We start from the raw sequence: 12,878 nt of genomic DNA, 5'->3' as shown, positions 1-12,878 counted from the left end.
AAAACAGACCTTCTTTTGGATGTGGACCAGAGGCCACATTCCACCTGCTACATCATCCAGAAATGGGCTGAGTCGTTGGCCACAGTAGGTGAAGTAGACCCTGCCTTTGGGGGCATGACCTGGGGGTGGAGGGGTGCCCTCTGAGCGTTCCCAGCCAATTCCAGCCACGTCACCTGCATTGGCAAAACACGTTTTCTCAGCAAAGACTGCATGCAAACTATTGGTGTATAGGTATTTAAAAATGAAGAAAAGAGTATGAAGTACAAGGCCTAAGAATAGTTTATTTTAACTCCTTAACACATCATCCATAACAGCTTTATGGATCTTTGTGCTGAATAAAAGAAACAGGAAAGACTGAATATTCATCCCATCTCACCAGGAAGTAGAGCCACATCCAGCCTGACACTCTTCCACTGCAGTAGACTGGAGCCATTATAATGCACCGCTCTGCCATTACTGCCGCAGACGAGACACACAAACACGCACACAGTCCAGAAGACACAATTAGAAACACAAAAGAGCACAGCAGTCAGGAAAACAAGAGGGAAAAATAGTATATCTTATTTGATACCCAAGTGTACATACTTGTGAAATAGACATGTGCCAACGGGATTGGTCCACGCTCCGTCTCGCTTCTCTGCCTCTGTGGCAAAACCAAAGGACACAATGGGGCCACTGTCCTCCTCAGAGTCTCCATAGGAGACAACTTCTATCTCCCAGTAAAAGGATGGTGCCTAAAAAAGAAAATAAACGTTATTTTTGGACAGGTTTTCCTGTGATTATATTATCTTATTGTTTGTTCTAAAAGACACGGCAAACATAGGTTAAAGCAGTGTGTTAACCTGGATTGGTATAGGAGAGGTGGCATAGATAAAGGTTCCTCGAGGCAGCCCTCCTCCTGCACTTGGGTCAGCCAAAAAAGTGACAGAAGTGAGTCGGGCAGAGAACATGCAGGCACGGACTGGTGGGAACACTCTGGATGGACACCAAGTGATCTCCTTGGGCTGGCATAGCAATCACAGAAAAAAGGATACGTCATAAAACATATCAGAGTTGGAATGAAGAGTGTAAAAAAAGGTCAAGAAAGAAAACGAAGAATGACAGCAACTGTTACCTGCCGTCTGTCGGTCTGCAGAGGTGGAGGGGGTGGACGAGCACAGTCTCGATAAAGCATTCGCACTCGTTCACACTGAGCCTCAACCACACTGAGCCGTTCCCCTGAACAAGATGACAGAAATCTGTCAGGTAAACAGGGCGTTATTGCGTTGAAGTCCCAGGAGCGCAAATACTCACCAGGACTACACTCCTGCGCAACCAAGTTAAGAACTTCAACAGCAGCCGGACATTGCTGAATAAATTCTTCACAGAAGGAACTGTCTTCCAAGAGCTGTGCCATCACCAGGCATGCTCTGTAAAAAACACAAACAAATGCACCATTATTTTATAATGCCTTCATTAGTAGATCATATAACACAAGGAAAGACCGCCTATATTTTGGAGATTCAACAAACCTAGTTCGAATCTCTGCTAACAGCCGCACAGCAGCCATCACTGGGCTGGAGCCATCCCCTGTGGCTGGAAGAGACGTGTGAATGGACAGACTGCCCTCTTGGGGCAGAAGCATGGACTGCACAGCTTGGACTACTTTTTCTGTGATTGAGAGCTTGTAGAGAGGAAGCGCCTTTGGGGAGTGGGCCGAAGATACAAAAAGAGACTAATTAGATGCAGGGTCCCACTTTTCAGAAGAATAACGAACATGCCATTGTTTGAATACGCACCTCGGATCTGGGAGTGCAGAGGCGCGACACCGGAACTGTCAGAATATCTGAGGCTTTGCAGGTTCTCCTGTACTCACATGAAGGTAATTTGACGGTTGCAATTCCCTCTTGCTCGTTTATGGACATAACAACGCCCACGCTGCCAAGAACACCTTTACCTACCACCTGTACGAAGATAATCAAGAAATTCATCACAAGCCAACATATCAGACATTTTTAATCCATTATCTAGAAACAAAAATCACATCTTATTTCCCCTTACTAACCTGGACCTCAGAGCCAATTTTAATAGTTTCTTTGAAGCCTCCTAGCGCACAGAGAGCAGCAACAGCTTGTCTGCCAATAGCTTGCAGTTTAGCTAGTCTTCTGCCACTGCTGCTGCCATTCTCCAAAATACTCTCAGCATACTTCCCCAGCTGAGGGATAAACATCAGTGCGCGTGACAGAACCTAACAAAGAAGAGAAATGCATTTTTTAACTATATACATGTAAAAGAGGCTCAACAGTTGAAAAAAAATCATCATTAATTTATGGAAACAGCAAGATATATCAGCTTCTAAAGTGTGATGTGAGTAAGACAAAGTTTTACTTTTTCCACAGTGCTTGTCCAAATTTGTGCAGTGTTGGACTCTGGAGCAGTCAGCAAACTGTGCAGCAGTGCAATAACCTCAGCAGCCATACTGTTGGCAACATGGCCACTTATAAATGGCCGTACAGGATCTGACCTTTTCAAGGAGGAACAAAAGAGGAATGTTACAACCATACTTAGAGATTTACCAAAATTAGGTGATTTTCAGGGGGTTTTCTCTACGTAAAACCTTTTTCTTTTTAATTTTTGAAATTTTACCTGGCTAACTCGGCATTCCTGTCCCTACAAACAACAGTCTGTGTGGTTTTCTTCTTGTCTCCAGCGGTTATGCCTCCTGCCGTCTCCTGAGCCAAAGCCTCTACAGGTGGACCAACACTAACTATCAGTCCAGACTGAGCCCACTTGTTAGCCTTCCGTAGAGCAGCAGATGCTTCTTCTGTGACCACCTCACAGCATCCATTCTAGGGGAGGTTGGAAATTGGACACAAATACAACTCTCAACTAAGGACATGCTCAGTTTCATTTAAGGACTGTAGACATCTTAAGTCTGAACTATTTTTGTTTTTTAGCCCAGTTTTTAGACTCATACCTTTGTCATATCTCTGTCCATCTTCACCACCTTTTCCATGTTGGCCCCTGTGCCAAGTCTAAAGGGACGCCCCTCAGAACTGCTGCATTTTAAAGGGTAAAGGATGAATATAAAAAACAGGGTTTTCATGGATGTATATATTTTAAACAGGGTTATCAAGAGAATTTGTACCTCAGAAGTGGCTGTAGAACCTCGTGAGACGACTGATCTTCTCTCTTATGGATAAAAATCGACAGTTTACCATCAACTGCCTCTGCTTCCTCCCCAGCATCCTCAGACTTAATGGCCCCTTTGGAAGTGGCTCGGGACAGGCTGGTGTCTGGCTCAGAGAAGCTCGGGGAGAGAAGGGTTTGACAACCTGATAAAAAAAATTCCCTTAGCATTATTATCTATAACTGGAAAGCATAGCAAACAAACTGCTTAATCTTGCATTTTTCTATAGATATTTTTAATTAATTTAAAAAAACACACACACAGGTTTTTACTTCTTGGCAAGCAAGACAGACCTGGGACAACGTAATCTGCCAGCTTTGCCAGCAGCAAGGCAGCTATCCGTGAGGCTGGGTCGTTGGCATCTGGCTGCTCTGAATCCAGGGTGTTTATAGAGTAGCTCCATGATGGTAGAGCTACATTACCACAGTCCTCCACACTCATTAGAGGCAAGGCAGCACGACAGAGCTGCAGGATGATAAGGACAAGCTTTGGAGATGGTCTCTGGTCGAGCAGAAGAGACAGAAGCTTTGAAACGCAAGCAGGCTGGCTTAGAATGGCTTTCCCTATGTGACTTCTGGAAAGGAAAAGCAAAAGAACACTTCAATAGATTAAAAAAAACACACTGTATACATTTGGTATAAAGCCAGAAACATGTCTAATATTTAAATACAAGCCAACTCTACCTTGAAAGATCATTAAGGAGACTCAGCACGTCCTGTAAAGCATCATTTCCAGCTGCCTGATTCCCACAGCACTCTGTTGCTCTGGCCAGGTGATTGGTTAGCAGGCTGGACACCTGCCTTGCCAGGCCAGAATGAACGGCATCTGTGGAACCACCTTTTTAAAAGAGAAAGACATATTAATAACCAATACTTTTAAAAAATCACCCATAAAATATAACAGAAAAAAATGTAAATGTTTTAGGTTACAGACATTTCATACCTTCCACCTTCTCCCACTCTATGCATCGGTTGGCCAGCACCTGAAAGGCAGCCCAAGCCATGGTAGCTACTTTCTGCTTCTTGGTTTGTTTCTCATTTGAGCTGCACTCTCTCTGACCGCTTAAACTACACAAGCTGTCCAACAGCTGAACGAGACCACTTCGAACAAGGCACTGTTCCTCGCACCTGCAATAAATCAACAAAAAGCAATGAAGTATCCCAGTTTGAAGCAGTAAGGTCATGTAACTATACAGCCAATTTAAGGTGCTTACCTAGTATATGGAATTGTGCAAAGCAAGCCAATACTGTTGGCACAAGCAATGGGGTAGCGAGCACACAACGACACTACAGATGTCATGGTCTCTCCAAAGGCCTCCTGCACCTGCTCTACCATCCCTCCACAGGTCAGCTCCTCCGTTCTGTACCAATGACACAATAACAAATGCTTATAGGTACTCTGAAGCTGTCCTAAAATAAACATGATGTCACTAGATTTCATACCTTGGGCCACCCTGCAGCACCATAGTGACAGGCCCCACAAGATGTGTGACCCCACCCACTTTTACAGCAGCAGTAAGCAATTCCCTCATGTGAACGAGTGCTTGTTTGCGGGTACTTCCTCGTCTCCAGCGCGTCTGTGCAGCTGACAGAAAGCTGCTGCTTGACACCTACAGACAGGGGTACATAAAAACGAGAAAAGCCGGCTATTAGTTATTAGTTACTTTCATCTGAAGCAAAGAAAAGCAGAGATTGGCGTACAGCTTGGTCAGGTGAAGTCCCAATAAACGCAAAGAGCTGTCCCAACAGCACACTATACGTTGGCTTGTCCCTGCTGTCTTCCATAGCTAGAGACTGCAGCAGGGTGAAGGAGCTGCTGCGATGGCTAGTCGGGTGGTGTCGTCTTCTGATGATAGACATTAAAAAAAGTGAAGAAAAAAACATTAACTACACAGTTTGTGTAGTAAACCCCTAACATCCTGTCTGCGAAACAGAAATAAACAAAAATACCTTTGAGGCGCATGTGTAAACTCTAAGTCTTGGTTAGCAATCATCTCCAAATCCGAAGGTGCAGACATGCTGCGCAAGAAGACGGGCTGCTTGACCATTGGAATCACCGTTTTGGCATCTGATACTGACTTAGACGCTGAAACAAAAGTGAAGACAGTTGGGGGGACACTTTATTGGGGTAGCTAGCAGCTAATACATGAAAAAGTATTTTAAACCTCTCTCACCTGTGCTTGATGTACCAGCAGGTGTGCTGGTCAGGCTTCTGCAGTGTGGAGCGATGGTAACGTGGAGAAGCAGCTCAGAGCGGTTCATCAGACTTCTAACCAGTGTTTTAGTTTTCACAAGTGGGGTGCTGTCTTTGATGTGAGCCACATTCACCTCCTGGAAGAACTTCTCCCTGTGAAAGGAGGCCCAATATGTTAAAAGCACAGAATGGCCCAGAGAGCTTCGTCTTGGAGCTCGTCCTCTTACTAACCTCAGTGCAAGAACAACATTTTCTAAGTCGTTAAAATCAAAGGGAACCTCCTTCAGGGAACAGAGCAACTCCAGCTCCTTCATTTTGTTCTGCAGGATGAAAGAAGGCAAGATTAAAGAAACAAAAACTAGAAAAAACTGTAGGTGCATGCGGGATTAGAGCACCTCAAAGAAGTGGTAGTCATGAAAAAAGGGGGTGTTGTTCTCCAGCTTTCCTTGCTGCGCTTCGTCCACTTCATTCTGCCACTTCTGTTCCAACTCTGCGACACTCTAAGCCATGGAGGAGCCAAGTTTAGTTATCCAAAGCATCTCTTAAAATCAAGGGTTCTTTGTCAAATATTCTGATCAACGACAAACTAATTCCTCTAACTGATAACAATATGTGCTACTTAAAAGAAAATCTCACAATGTATTTAATATTAGTGAAAGCAATTTTTGGCAAAATGATATTTCCGAATCTTTGGGAGTACAGCGTAACCTTACCTGCAGCTGACGCTCCATCGCATTGATTTTCTTGAAGGTCTCAGCCATGATCTTACAGACCAGGTCATACTCCTCTGCATGATCTTCACGGTACTGATAGTTGACGAGTGACTGAAGAGCATCTACCAGGCTTAGATGTTTTATGACACAGGATACAATAACCTCCTCCATTACATCCGGCCGAATCACCTCCCTTAGAAACGTAGGACAAAAAACAGATCAACTATACTTGAGAAAACATACAAGGAATCATGTGGACAGTCGGTTTGTTAATTTTTTTACATTCACAAATTTTTAATTTCTGCTATGAATTTAAAACAATTTTTCCAATTTCTAAATGTTAAGACGATGAAGAATTTTAAACAATAAAATGAGGTAAATGAAGTGTATTGTGCACCATTCAAATTACAATGAAAAACTATTATGACACTTCTAAAAATAAAAATATGAGTGATATCAACAAGGCATTAAGGCATATCAAAGACAAGTTTACTTATCCTGTATTAAAACATGCAATGTTTAACCAATAAAATTAATTAAAACTTCAAACTGAATGTTTCCTTTTTCGTCTACTACCTCTTATCTGTTTTCATTTTCCCAAATTTCTAGCTTCAGAAAGTTTAAATCTGTGAGACACATTGCCCATACAGGATAAATGATCACCTAAAAAGATACAACACAGACGCAGCACAACCCCTGCACGCATTCTAAAGGTGTTACAGACACAGCATCTTACTTGATGCTTGGACGGAACTGTGGTCGAGCCCTTCCAGACACTTCTCTCAGCCTGCACATGACGCCAGGTGGAAGGCGGATGCGAGGTAGGTCAAAGTACGTGCCAGGCATTAGACCTGGAGGTGGGATGAGTACGTCAGACGGGTAGGTGAACTCTCTGTCCTCTTCAATTGTGAGTGGTAGGGGTGAAGGACTAGGAGTGAGAGCAGGAGAAATAGCACCATTTGCTTCAACCTGCCACTGACACCTATGAGAGAAAAGCAGAAAAAAATGGTTTTCAGCATGTGAAATAACCATGTGATTGGAATGCATGGTGTGCGTTTTTTCATTCCTCACCTTTGCAGCAGCTTTGAGCAAAGCAAATCGTGGCAAGCCTCCTCCTCTCTTGTCACCTCTGGCCCGTTGTACAGAATGCGGAGCATCGAGCAAGCCAGCACTGACAGACCGAGTGCGAGGTCGGCGAGGAAAGGGAGGCCTCCGGAGACATCCTCGGAGGACTCCTGACAGCAAAAATCAGAGATTAGAAAGAAATAAAATCCTTCTACAGATCTCAACTGTGAGTGAAGTGAAAAAAATGTGTCTACCTGTGCTCTGACAGTGCAGGAGAACCCCCACATGGCTTTATCGGGGGTGTTATGTTCGCGACCACTCCTCATCTCAAAAGAAAATGTAACAGTGTCTCCCTCAACCTTTCCAAAAAATAATAATAATAATAATACAAAACAATTAAGGCTTGATGAGACTTTTGGTAGGATGGTATTACATTTTGGATATTTTGAGCCATCATTACCTTTACAAGGTCTTTTGGCCATCCTGTCCCCAACACACTGCGACTGCCATAGCCCAGAGTGTTTCCTCCATATTCTGCTACTTTACGACTATTGGTGTTGGGTCCAGCATAGATGACCAGCTAAAATGTTGAAGGTTAAATGATCAAGCCACATTGTTGTTACACTTGAGAAGTTGCACAAAAAGTTCTGAAAAAGCTGGAACCTTTGGTGTCACCGTGGATAAATTGGAAGTTACTTTACCTTGTCATAGTCATACTGCGAGGAGCAGCGAGAATCAAAGCGTAGGTAGAGGCAGCGGGCTCCGGGGATGTGCACCGTCTCCTTGAACTTGTAGTTATCCCTAACCGGATGGACTGTCTCTACGTTTTTTCCAGCAGCCCACGGAGCAGGGATTTTCAGTCCGGTCAGGAAACCTGGCTCCTCTCGTTCATCAAGAATTCTTATTTTGATGAGATAAATTAAATGAATATTGAAAATATTGTTCACATTTGGGTTAATTCGCTCATGACAGACACCTGGGGGGTATTCCAGGAAGCAGGTTATGCTAGCTCCCACGGTAAGTTTGAGGCTAAGGAAGTTGATAACCTCAGTTTTCGGTTCCAGAAATTGAGGTATGTTTCAGGGTGGGTCAAGTTGCCATAGCAACTCATGCTCTGAACATAACCTGGTCGGGAGCAGGTTTAGTTGAAGGTTAGTTTGTTTACAGAGAAGTGAAGCAGCATGGCGTGTCCATTTGAAGATGATTTAGTGGATGAAGAAGCTCAGATAATACTTTTTCCACCATGAGAGGGTGATAAGACCACATATGGATGTTGGAAAATTTAACTTTTTCACTTTGATCTAACTTAATTATTTGCTTCAGTTAAGATAATTAAAAATCTTTTTTTTGTTAAGTCAGTTTAAAAATAACATGTATTTATCAGACAGTTATTTTACTTTCATTCAAATTAATTCAATTAAGTAGGTGTAACTTTGGTGCTGCTGTTAAATCGGCACTGCAAGGGATTGTGGGATACCATTTCCTTTGCCTGTCTGGGCGGATTTTGGTTTAGGTGTGGCTTTTTGACCAAATTTTTTTAGTTGTTTAGTTGTTTTACTGTGTTTTACCATGTTTTGCTGAGTTATCTTGTCCTACTGTGCTTATGTCTCTGCACCATGAGTAAGAGTGAAGGACAGGATGATGAGTTTATATACCCCTACTGATGAATAAGGTAATGACAAAGATGGACAATTCTTTAATGAATTTGAGCGCAACGTGCATTTTTTTCCCCGTCCTTTTATTGTTATAAAAATGAGTATATCTGCCGGCTCATACTTAGACATATGAGAGATCAAGAAATATAATTAATTAAGATGGAAAAAATATTAATTGAATTGGAGTAATATGACATTTAGTTAGATAAATACATAAAATTGAGTTGTATAAACAATTATTGAGTTTTATAGACGTAAGAAATTAGGTTGATTAAATTTAACTCAATTATTTGTTACCAATAGAAGTATTTCATTTAAGGTGGCAAAATTGGATAAGTTATATATATATGCGTCACAAGGAAAATGGAAATAAGGTCAGAAACTCGTGCGTTTACTTTGTCTGTTCTTCTACTACAAGCAGAAACTCTTTCTTTTGATGATGCAGCCGTGTTACTTTTTTGATGGACGTATAATCTTCATACACCATCATTAAAATCTCAGACTCCGTCTCACTAAAGTATTGCGCTCTTTGGTTCTCCACGCGTTTCCATGGTGACTCTGGAAATCGGCGATCTATTGAGAATGTCTTTATGTACCTTCCGTGCACGAGCATTAACCCAGGGTTACCAAGTCGAGCGCAATTACGCCAACTCATACCCGGTCTTTTGGAACCAACATACCCAGAGTAAGTGAGTTCAGGCGGATTTCAGCCAGAGTTCAGGCTTAAAGTCAGGCTAGTTTAAACATGCTTCCTGGAATACCCCCCAGGACTTCAGTTGACTTTAAAAACAAGTTGTTTTTTTTCAATGGTTGTTACACACTGTCCCACAGTCAAAGTACCTCATTATACTAAATAGCTAATAAACATTCTGAATTCATTAGTTTTTTGTTTTGATTTGGTGGAATTAATGGTTGTTCTGTTCACACAAAAAAAAAAAAACTCACTTGTCATCAACAGAACATGTTTTGGCTCCCTGCCCTAAACAGCCACCTGGAGGTTGAGCCTCATCAGTGAAAAGTGGAGACTGAGTCTTAAGCAACAGAGCAGTCTGAAAAAAAAGGGACAAAAATTCACACTTCCCTTATCACTTCTTTGTTCCACTCCAAGAATCTCAAATGTGTTGGAAACAAACCAACCTGGCTGGTGTAGAGCACCAGCTGCACCAGCTGGGGCATGAGGGCATCAGCAAGTGTTAGGGTCTGCAAGTTGGGGTGCATCAAAGATGTGAGTAACACTGGTAACAAATGTCCAAGCATGGTGGCTTTGGTGACTTGTTCTAAGCCTTTTAACCTGTAAAACAAGACAAAAAGACATAATATGGCTTTAGAAATAGAGATTACAAGAAAAAAATTAAAATGTATGCTTGAAAGCCTGCTTGGAATTGTATTATTGTTTTTTATACAGAGTTGATCAAGTTAATATTAATGCTGTCCAACTCCACCAAAGAACAGGAACAATTTTATAATCTGATTATCGAAAAAATGCATTTATAATACAAAACACAAAACACCACAGACGGATTTCAATATTTTGCCATAGAAACATCATAAAATAACTGAAAGTGTGCATAAAAGATGACGTTAACAGGTTCACCTCGTCTCTCTGTCATGTAATTCGCTGTTAATCAGAGTTGTGGTCACTTGCTGCAGGGTCTCCAGGACTTCATCACATCCGACCAGGACTTTGGTGGCCAGGGAGAGGATGCTGCTCTGCAGTTCCTTCAAAGAACACATTCAGAAAAGGCCCAAACTTGCGTAACGCTGCCTCAAAGATTTCCCAACAGTCAAAATCTGGGAAATTTCAGAGACAAACACATGCAGTGAGGTAGGGGTATTTAAAGGGGATGTTTACCTGTACCTTCATTGTTTCCCCTTGTAGGGAGCTGTCACTGTCGTCGTTATCATCCGGACGGATAAGAATAGAGTTACTGAGGAGGTGGTTTTGAACAGCCATGAGGTAGCGCAGACTAGGCGAGACCACCTTTAAAGAGACACCACCATTAAAATGTGGTTATCACTGCATTATGGTGGAGCATATGAGCTTTAGGGGACTGCTGAACAAAAAGCCCATACTGGTACAGTGGAGAGCAGCTTTTGGAAGTCATCTCTGGCGACAGTCTGACATTTGGTGATGAGGAGGCAGGATTCTCGTACTACAGTTTTGAGGATACAGTGCAGCAGCTCATCATTCAATCTGCAAAATGACAACATGAAATCCCTGTAAACACCTGCAAGGAAGTCGGAGGTGAGATTAGTTTAAGAATGAGCAACCGCTTACATGTAGTGGTCATCTTCTTCACTTCCAAACCGGTTCTTTTGCAGCTGGCCTGAAAGGTTGGTGAGGATAACATCCCGAAGCTGAGAAAGACCACCGTTCCTCTCACCTGATTATTTCAAACAAAATGGGTCTGATGAGACTTAACTGCAGCTACATATGGCTTGTAGAAATAAATACAACATTTCTTGTTATTTACCTTCTGTTAGAACAAGTTTCAGCAGTTTATTGAGTTCAGCCTCCCCTTGGTACAAAATATTGAGGCCTGAGCTACAAAAATACAAATAATATGTAGGTTTATAGATACATCATGAAGCCAAGTTAGGCACAATGTTTAACCCACTATCCATTCTAAAGCGATGAAGTATGCAGTCGTTTGTGTAGAGCAGGAGTGTCCAAATCGAGGCCTCAAGGGCCGGTAACCTGCTGGTTTTCCAGAAACCCTGCCTCATCCGCTGCTGATTACCTGGATCAGTAGTGTTTAGCCAATGAGGAGCTTCAAAGGCAGGTTGATTGAAAAACATATAGGACACCGGCCCTTGAGGCCTGGAATTGGACACCCCCTGGTGTAGAGTTTGACATACCTGATGGCCAGGCACACCTCTCTCTGAATCTCCGTTCCTATCTGATCCAATGGAGCCATGAGGAGCTGCCACAGGAGCAGGCCGGACCGACGCACGCTGTCTTTATTCTGCTCCGACTGAGGGTTAAAAAACCGAAACACTACCTGAAGAACAGAAAAAAAAATGATGCAATCGTAAAATGGAAGACCAATGGATTCATTAAGAGATGCTGGCTGTGATTCATTTGTCTGAAACAAACCTGGAACACCACCAGGATGCAGCGGATGATGCAGGTGTCTCCATTCACCATGGCTCTCTCCATAATGTCACAGATGCTGCTGAAGTGACAGGCCTCGATGGGGTGTTGTTTACCCAGCAGGGCTCCCAGAGGCAAGCTGTTGCTGCTAGCTGCCAGCAGGTTGAGTTGGTGGATACACATAGCACCTACATGATGAAGCAGCTGATTGACCACGTCGCCGGTCGCCACAGTTTCCTCTGTGAAGAGACACGTGGCGTAACTGTTGAGGAGTCTGGCTTCACAGAATAACAGGATGAACGCGGGGAGTCGGTTTGCGTCTACCTTTGGGTTCTTTGATGAGATGGCTAACACCGAGCCTATGGCACACATGATGAAACGCTTGGTTTCCAGGATTGCACCACTGATCAATGTAATCACTGGAGCAGGTCCAGATCAAGTTGTTCAGTGCATCATAACAGGCTCCTTTAAACATGAATTTAGAAAAAAAAAGCATGATTTAACTGTAATAGCATATTTTTTAGATATGGAGTTTTGTTAATTAAGACAAATCTGAGCGCACCAAGTCCTGCCACCTGGGCTCCTCTGCCCAGAGAACTGCCAGGAGCATCGATGAGGTCTGCACGGCTGCTGAACTGACCGTCGGCCAGGTTAAAGACCAGGCTGGAAGCCAAAACTTAAGAAAAGACAACAAAGGAAACCAGTTTACAAAGCTGTTGGGTCATTTTAGCTTACTTTAACCAAAACACGTAAAAGCAGTTTCAGATTTCTGTTTTTCTTTCTTTTATCGGAGCGAGGAGCAGGCATCTCTGAGTGAGCTTACTTTTCAGTGAGGACAGGCTGCTGGTACCTCCAAACAGGGAGCGGGTGGCAGAACTCCCAGAGACACCCGGAGGTGAGACCAGCATTACTAGATAAGTTCCACACACATACATTGGGGTTTTCCTCAGAGTCTTCAGAGGAAGTCCACAGCTAGTGTTGACAGCTAT

The 12,878-nt window shown here is 43.0% G+C and overlaps 1 protein-coding gene across 5 annotated transcripts in view; it reads right to left on the bottom strand.

The window, feature by feature from the left end:
• Positions 1 to 12,878, bottom strand: part of hectd4 (HECT domain E3 ubiquitin protein ligase 4) — a 69,540-nt gene that overhangs the window by 48,761 nt on the left and 7,901 nt on the right. For 3 of the 5 annotated variants that reach the window (XM_078952777.1, XM_023958573.2, XM_023958574.2), the window contains exons 9-49: positions 12,713 to 12,874; positions 12,452 to 12,565; positions 12,214 to 12,354; positions 11,893 to 12,128; positions 11,655 to 11,797; positions 11,270 to 11,340; positions 11,074 to 11,179; positions 10,869 to 10,989; positions 10,648 to 10,776; positions 10,390 to 10,514; positions 9,933 to 10,086; positions 9,741 to 9,844; positions 7,842 to 8,040; positions 7,601 to 7,720; positions 7,395 to 7,499; positions 7,147 to 7,310; positions 6,812 to 7,057; positions 6,076 to 6,268; positions 5,758 to 5,862; positions 5,594 to 5,682; positions 5,343 to 5,515; positions 5,119 to 5,254; positions 4,870 to 5,014; positions 4,612 to 4,778; positions 4,383 to 4,529; positions 4,112 to 4,296; positions 3,853 to 4,006; positions 3,463 to 3,743; positions 3,128 to 3,314; positions 2,957 to 3,038; positions 2,626 to 2,828; positions 2,368 to 2,503; positions 2,045 to 2,227; positions 1,779 to 1,943; positions 1,512 to 1,681; positions 1,294 to 1,409; positions 1,115 to 1,218; positions 843 to 1,004; positions 586 to 734; positions 377 to 456; positions 10 to 173 (exon numbers count right to left, since the gene is read on the bottom strand). In XM_078952777.1, the coding sequence (XP_078808903.1) occupies positions 10 to 173; positions 377 to 456; positions 586 to 734; positions 843 to 1,004; positions 1,115 to 1,218; positions 1,294 to 1,409; positions 1,512 to 1,681; positions 1,779 to 1,943; positions 2,045 to 2,227; positions 2,368 to 2,503; positions 2,626 to 2,828; positions 2,957 to 3,038; positions 3,128 to 3,314; positions 3,463 to 3,743; positions 3,853 to 4,006; positions 4,112 to 4,296; positions 4,383 to 4,529; positions 4,612 to 4,778; positions 4,870 to 5,014; positions 5,119 to 5,254; positions 5,343 to 5,515; positions 5,594 to 5,682; positions 5,758 to 5,862; positions 6,076 to 6,268; positions 6,812 to 7,057; positions 7,147 to 7,310; positions 7,395 to 7,499; positions 7,601 to 7,720; positions 7,842 to 8,040; positions 9,741 to 9,844; positions 9,933 to 10,086; positions 10,390 to 10,514; positions 10,648 to 10,776; positions 10,869 to 10,989; positions 11,074 to 11,179; positions 11,270 to 11,340; positions 11,655 to 11,797; positions 11,893 to 12,128; positions 12,214 to 12,354; positions 12,452 to 12,565; positions 12,713 to 12,874 (6,116 nt within the window). The remainder of the gene's footprint in view (positions 1 to 9; positions 174 to 376; positions 457 to 585; positions 735 to 842; positions 1,005 to 1,114; positions 1,219 to 1,293; positions 1,410 to 1,511; positions 1,682 to 1,778; positions 1,944 to 2,044; positions 2,228 to 2,367; positions 2,504 to 2,625; positions 2,829 to 2,956; positions 3,039 to 3,127; positions 3,315 to 3,462; positions 3,744 to 3,852; positions 4,007 to 4,111; positions 4,297 to 4,382; positions 4,530 to 4,611; positions 4,779 to 4,869; positions 5,015 to 5,118; positions 5,255 to 5,342; positions 5,516 to 5,593; positions 5,683 to 5,757; positions 5,863 to 6,075; positions 6,269 to 6,811; positions 7,058 to 7,146; positions 7,311 to 7,394; positions 7,500 to 7,600; positions 7,721 to 7,841; positions 8,041 to 9,740; positions 9,845 to 9,932; positions 10,087 to 10,389; positions 10,515 to 10,647; positions 10,777 to 10,868; positions 10,990 to 11,073; positions 11,180 to 11,269; positions 11,341 to 11,654; positions 11,798 to 11,892; positions 12,129 to 12,213; positions 12,355 to 12,451; positions 12,566 to 12,712; positions 12,875 to 12,878) is intronic. The other 2 variants (XM_023958575.2, XM_023958576.2) reach the window with 1 other exon arrangement.

The sequence above is a fragment of the Oryzias latipes genome, chromosome 9, assembly GCF_053564925.1.
Source record: "Oryzias latipes strain Hd-rR chromosome 9, Olatipes_Hd-rR_3.1".
In the NCBI taxonomy this organism is placed as follows: Eukaryota; Metazoa; Chordata; class Actinopteri; order Beloniformes; family Adrianichthyidae; genus Oryzias; species Oryzias latipes.
This window is presented reverse-complemented; position numbering and strand designations above follow the sequence as displayed.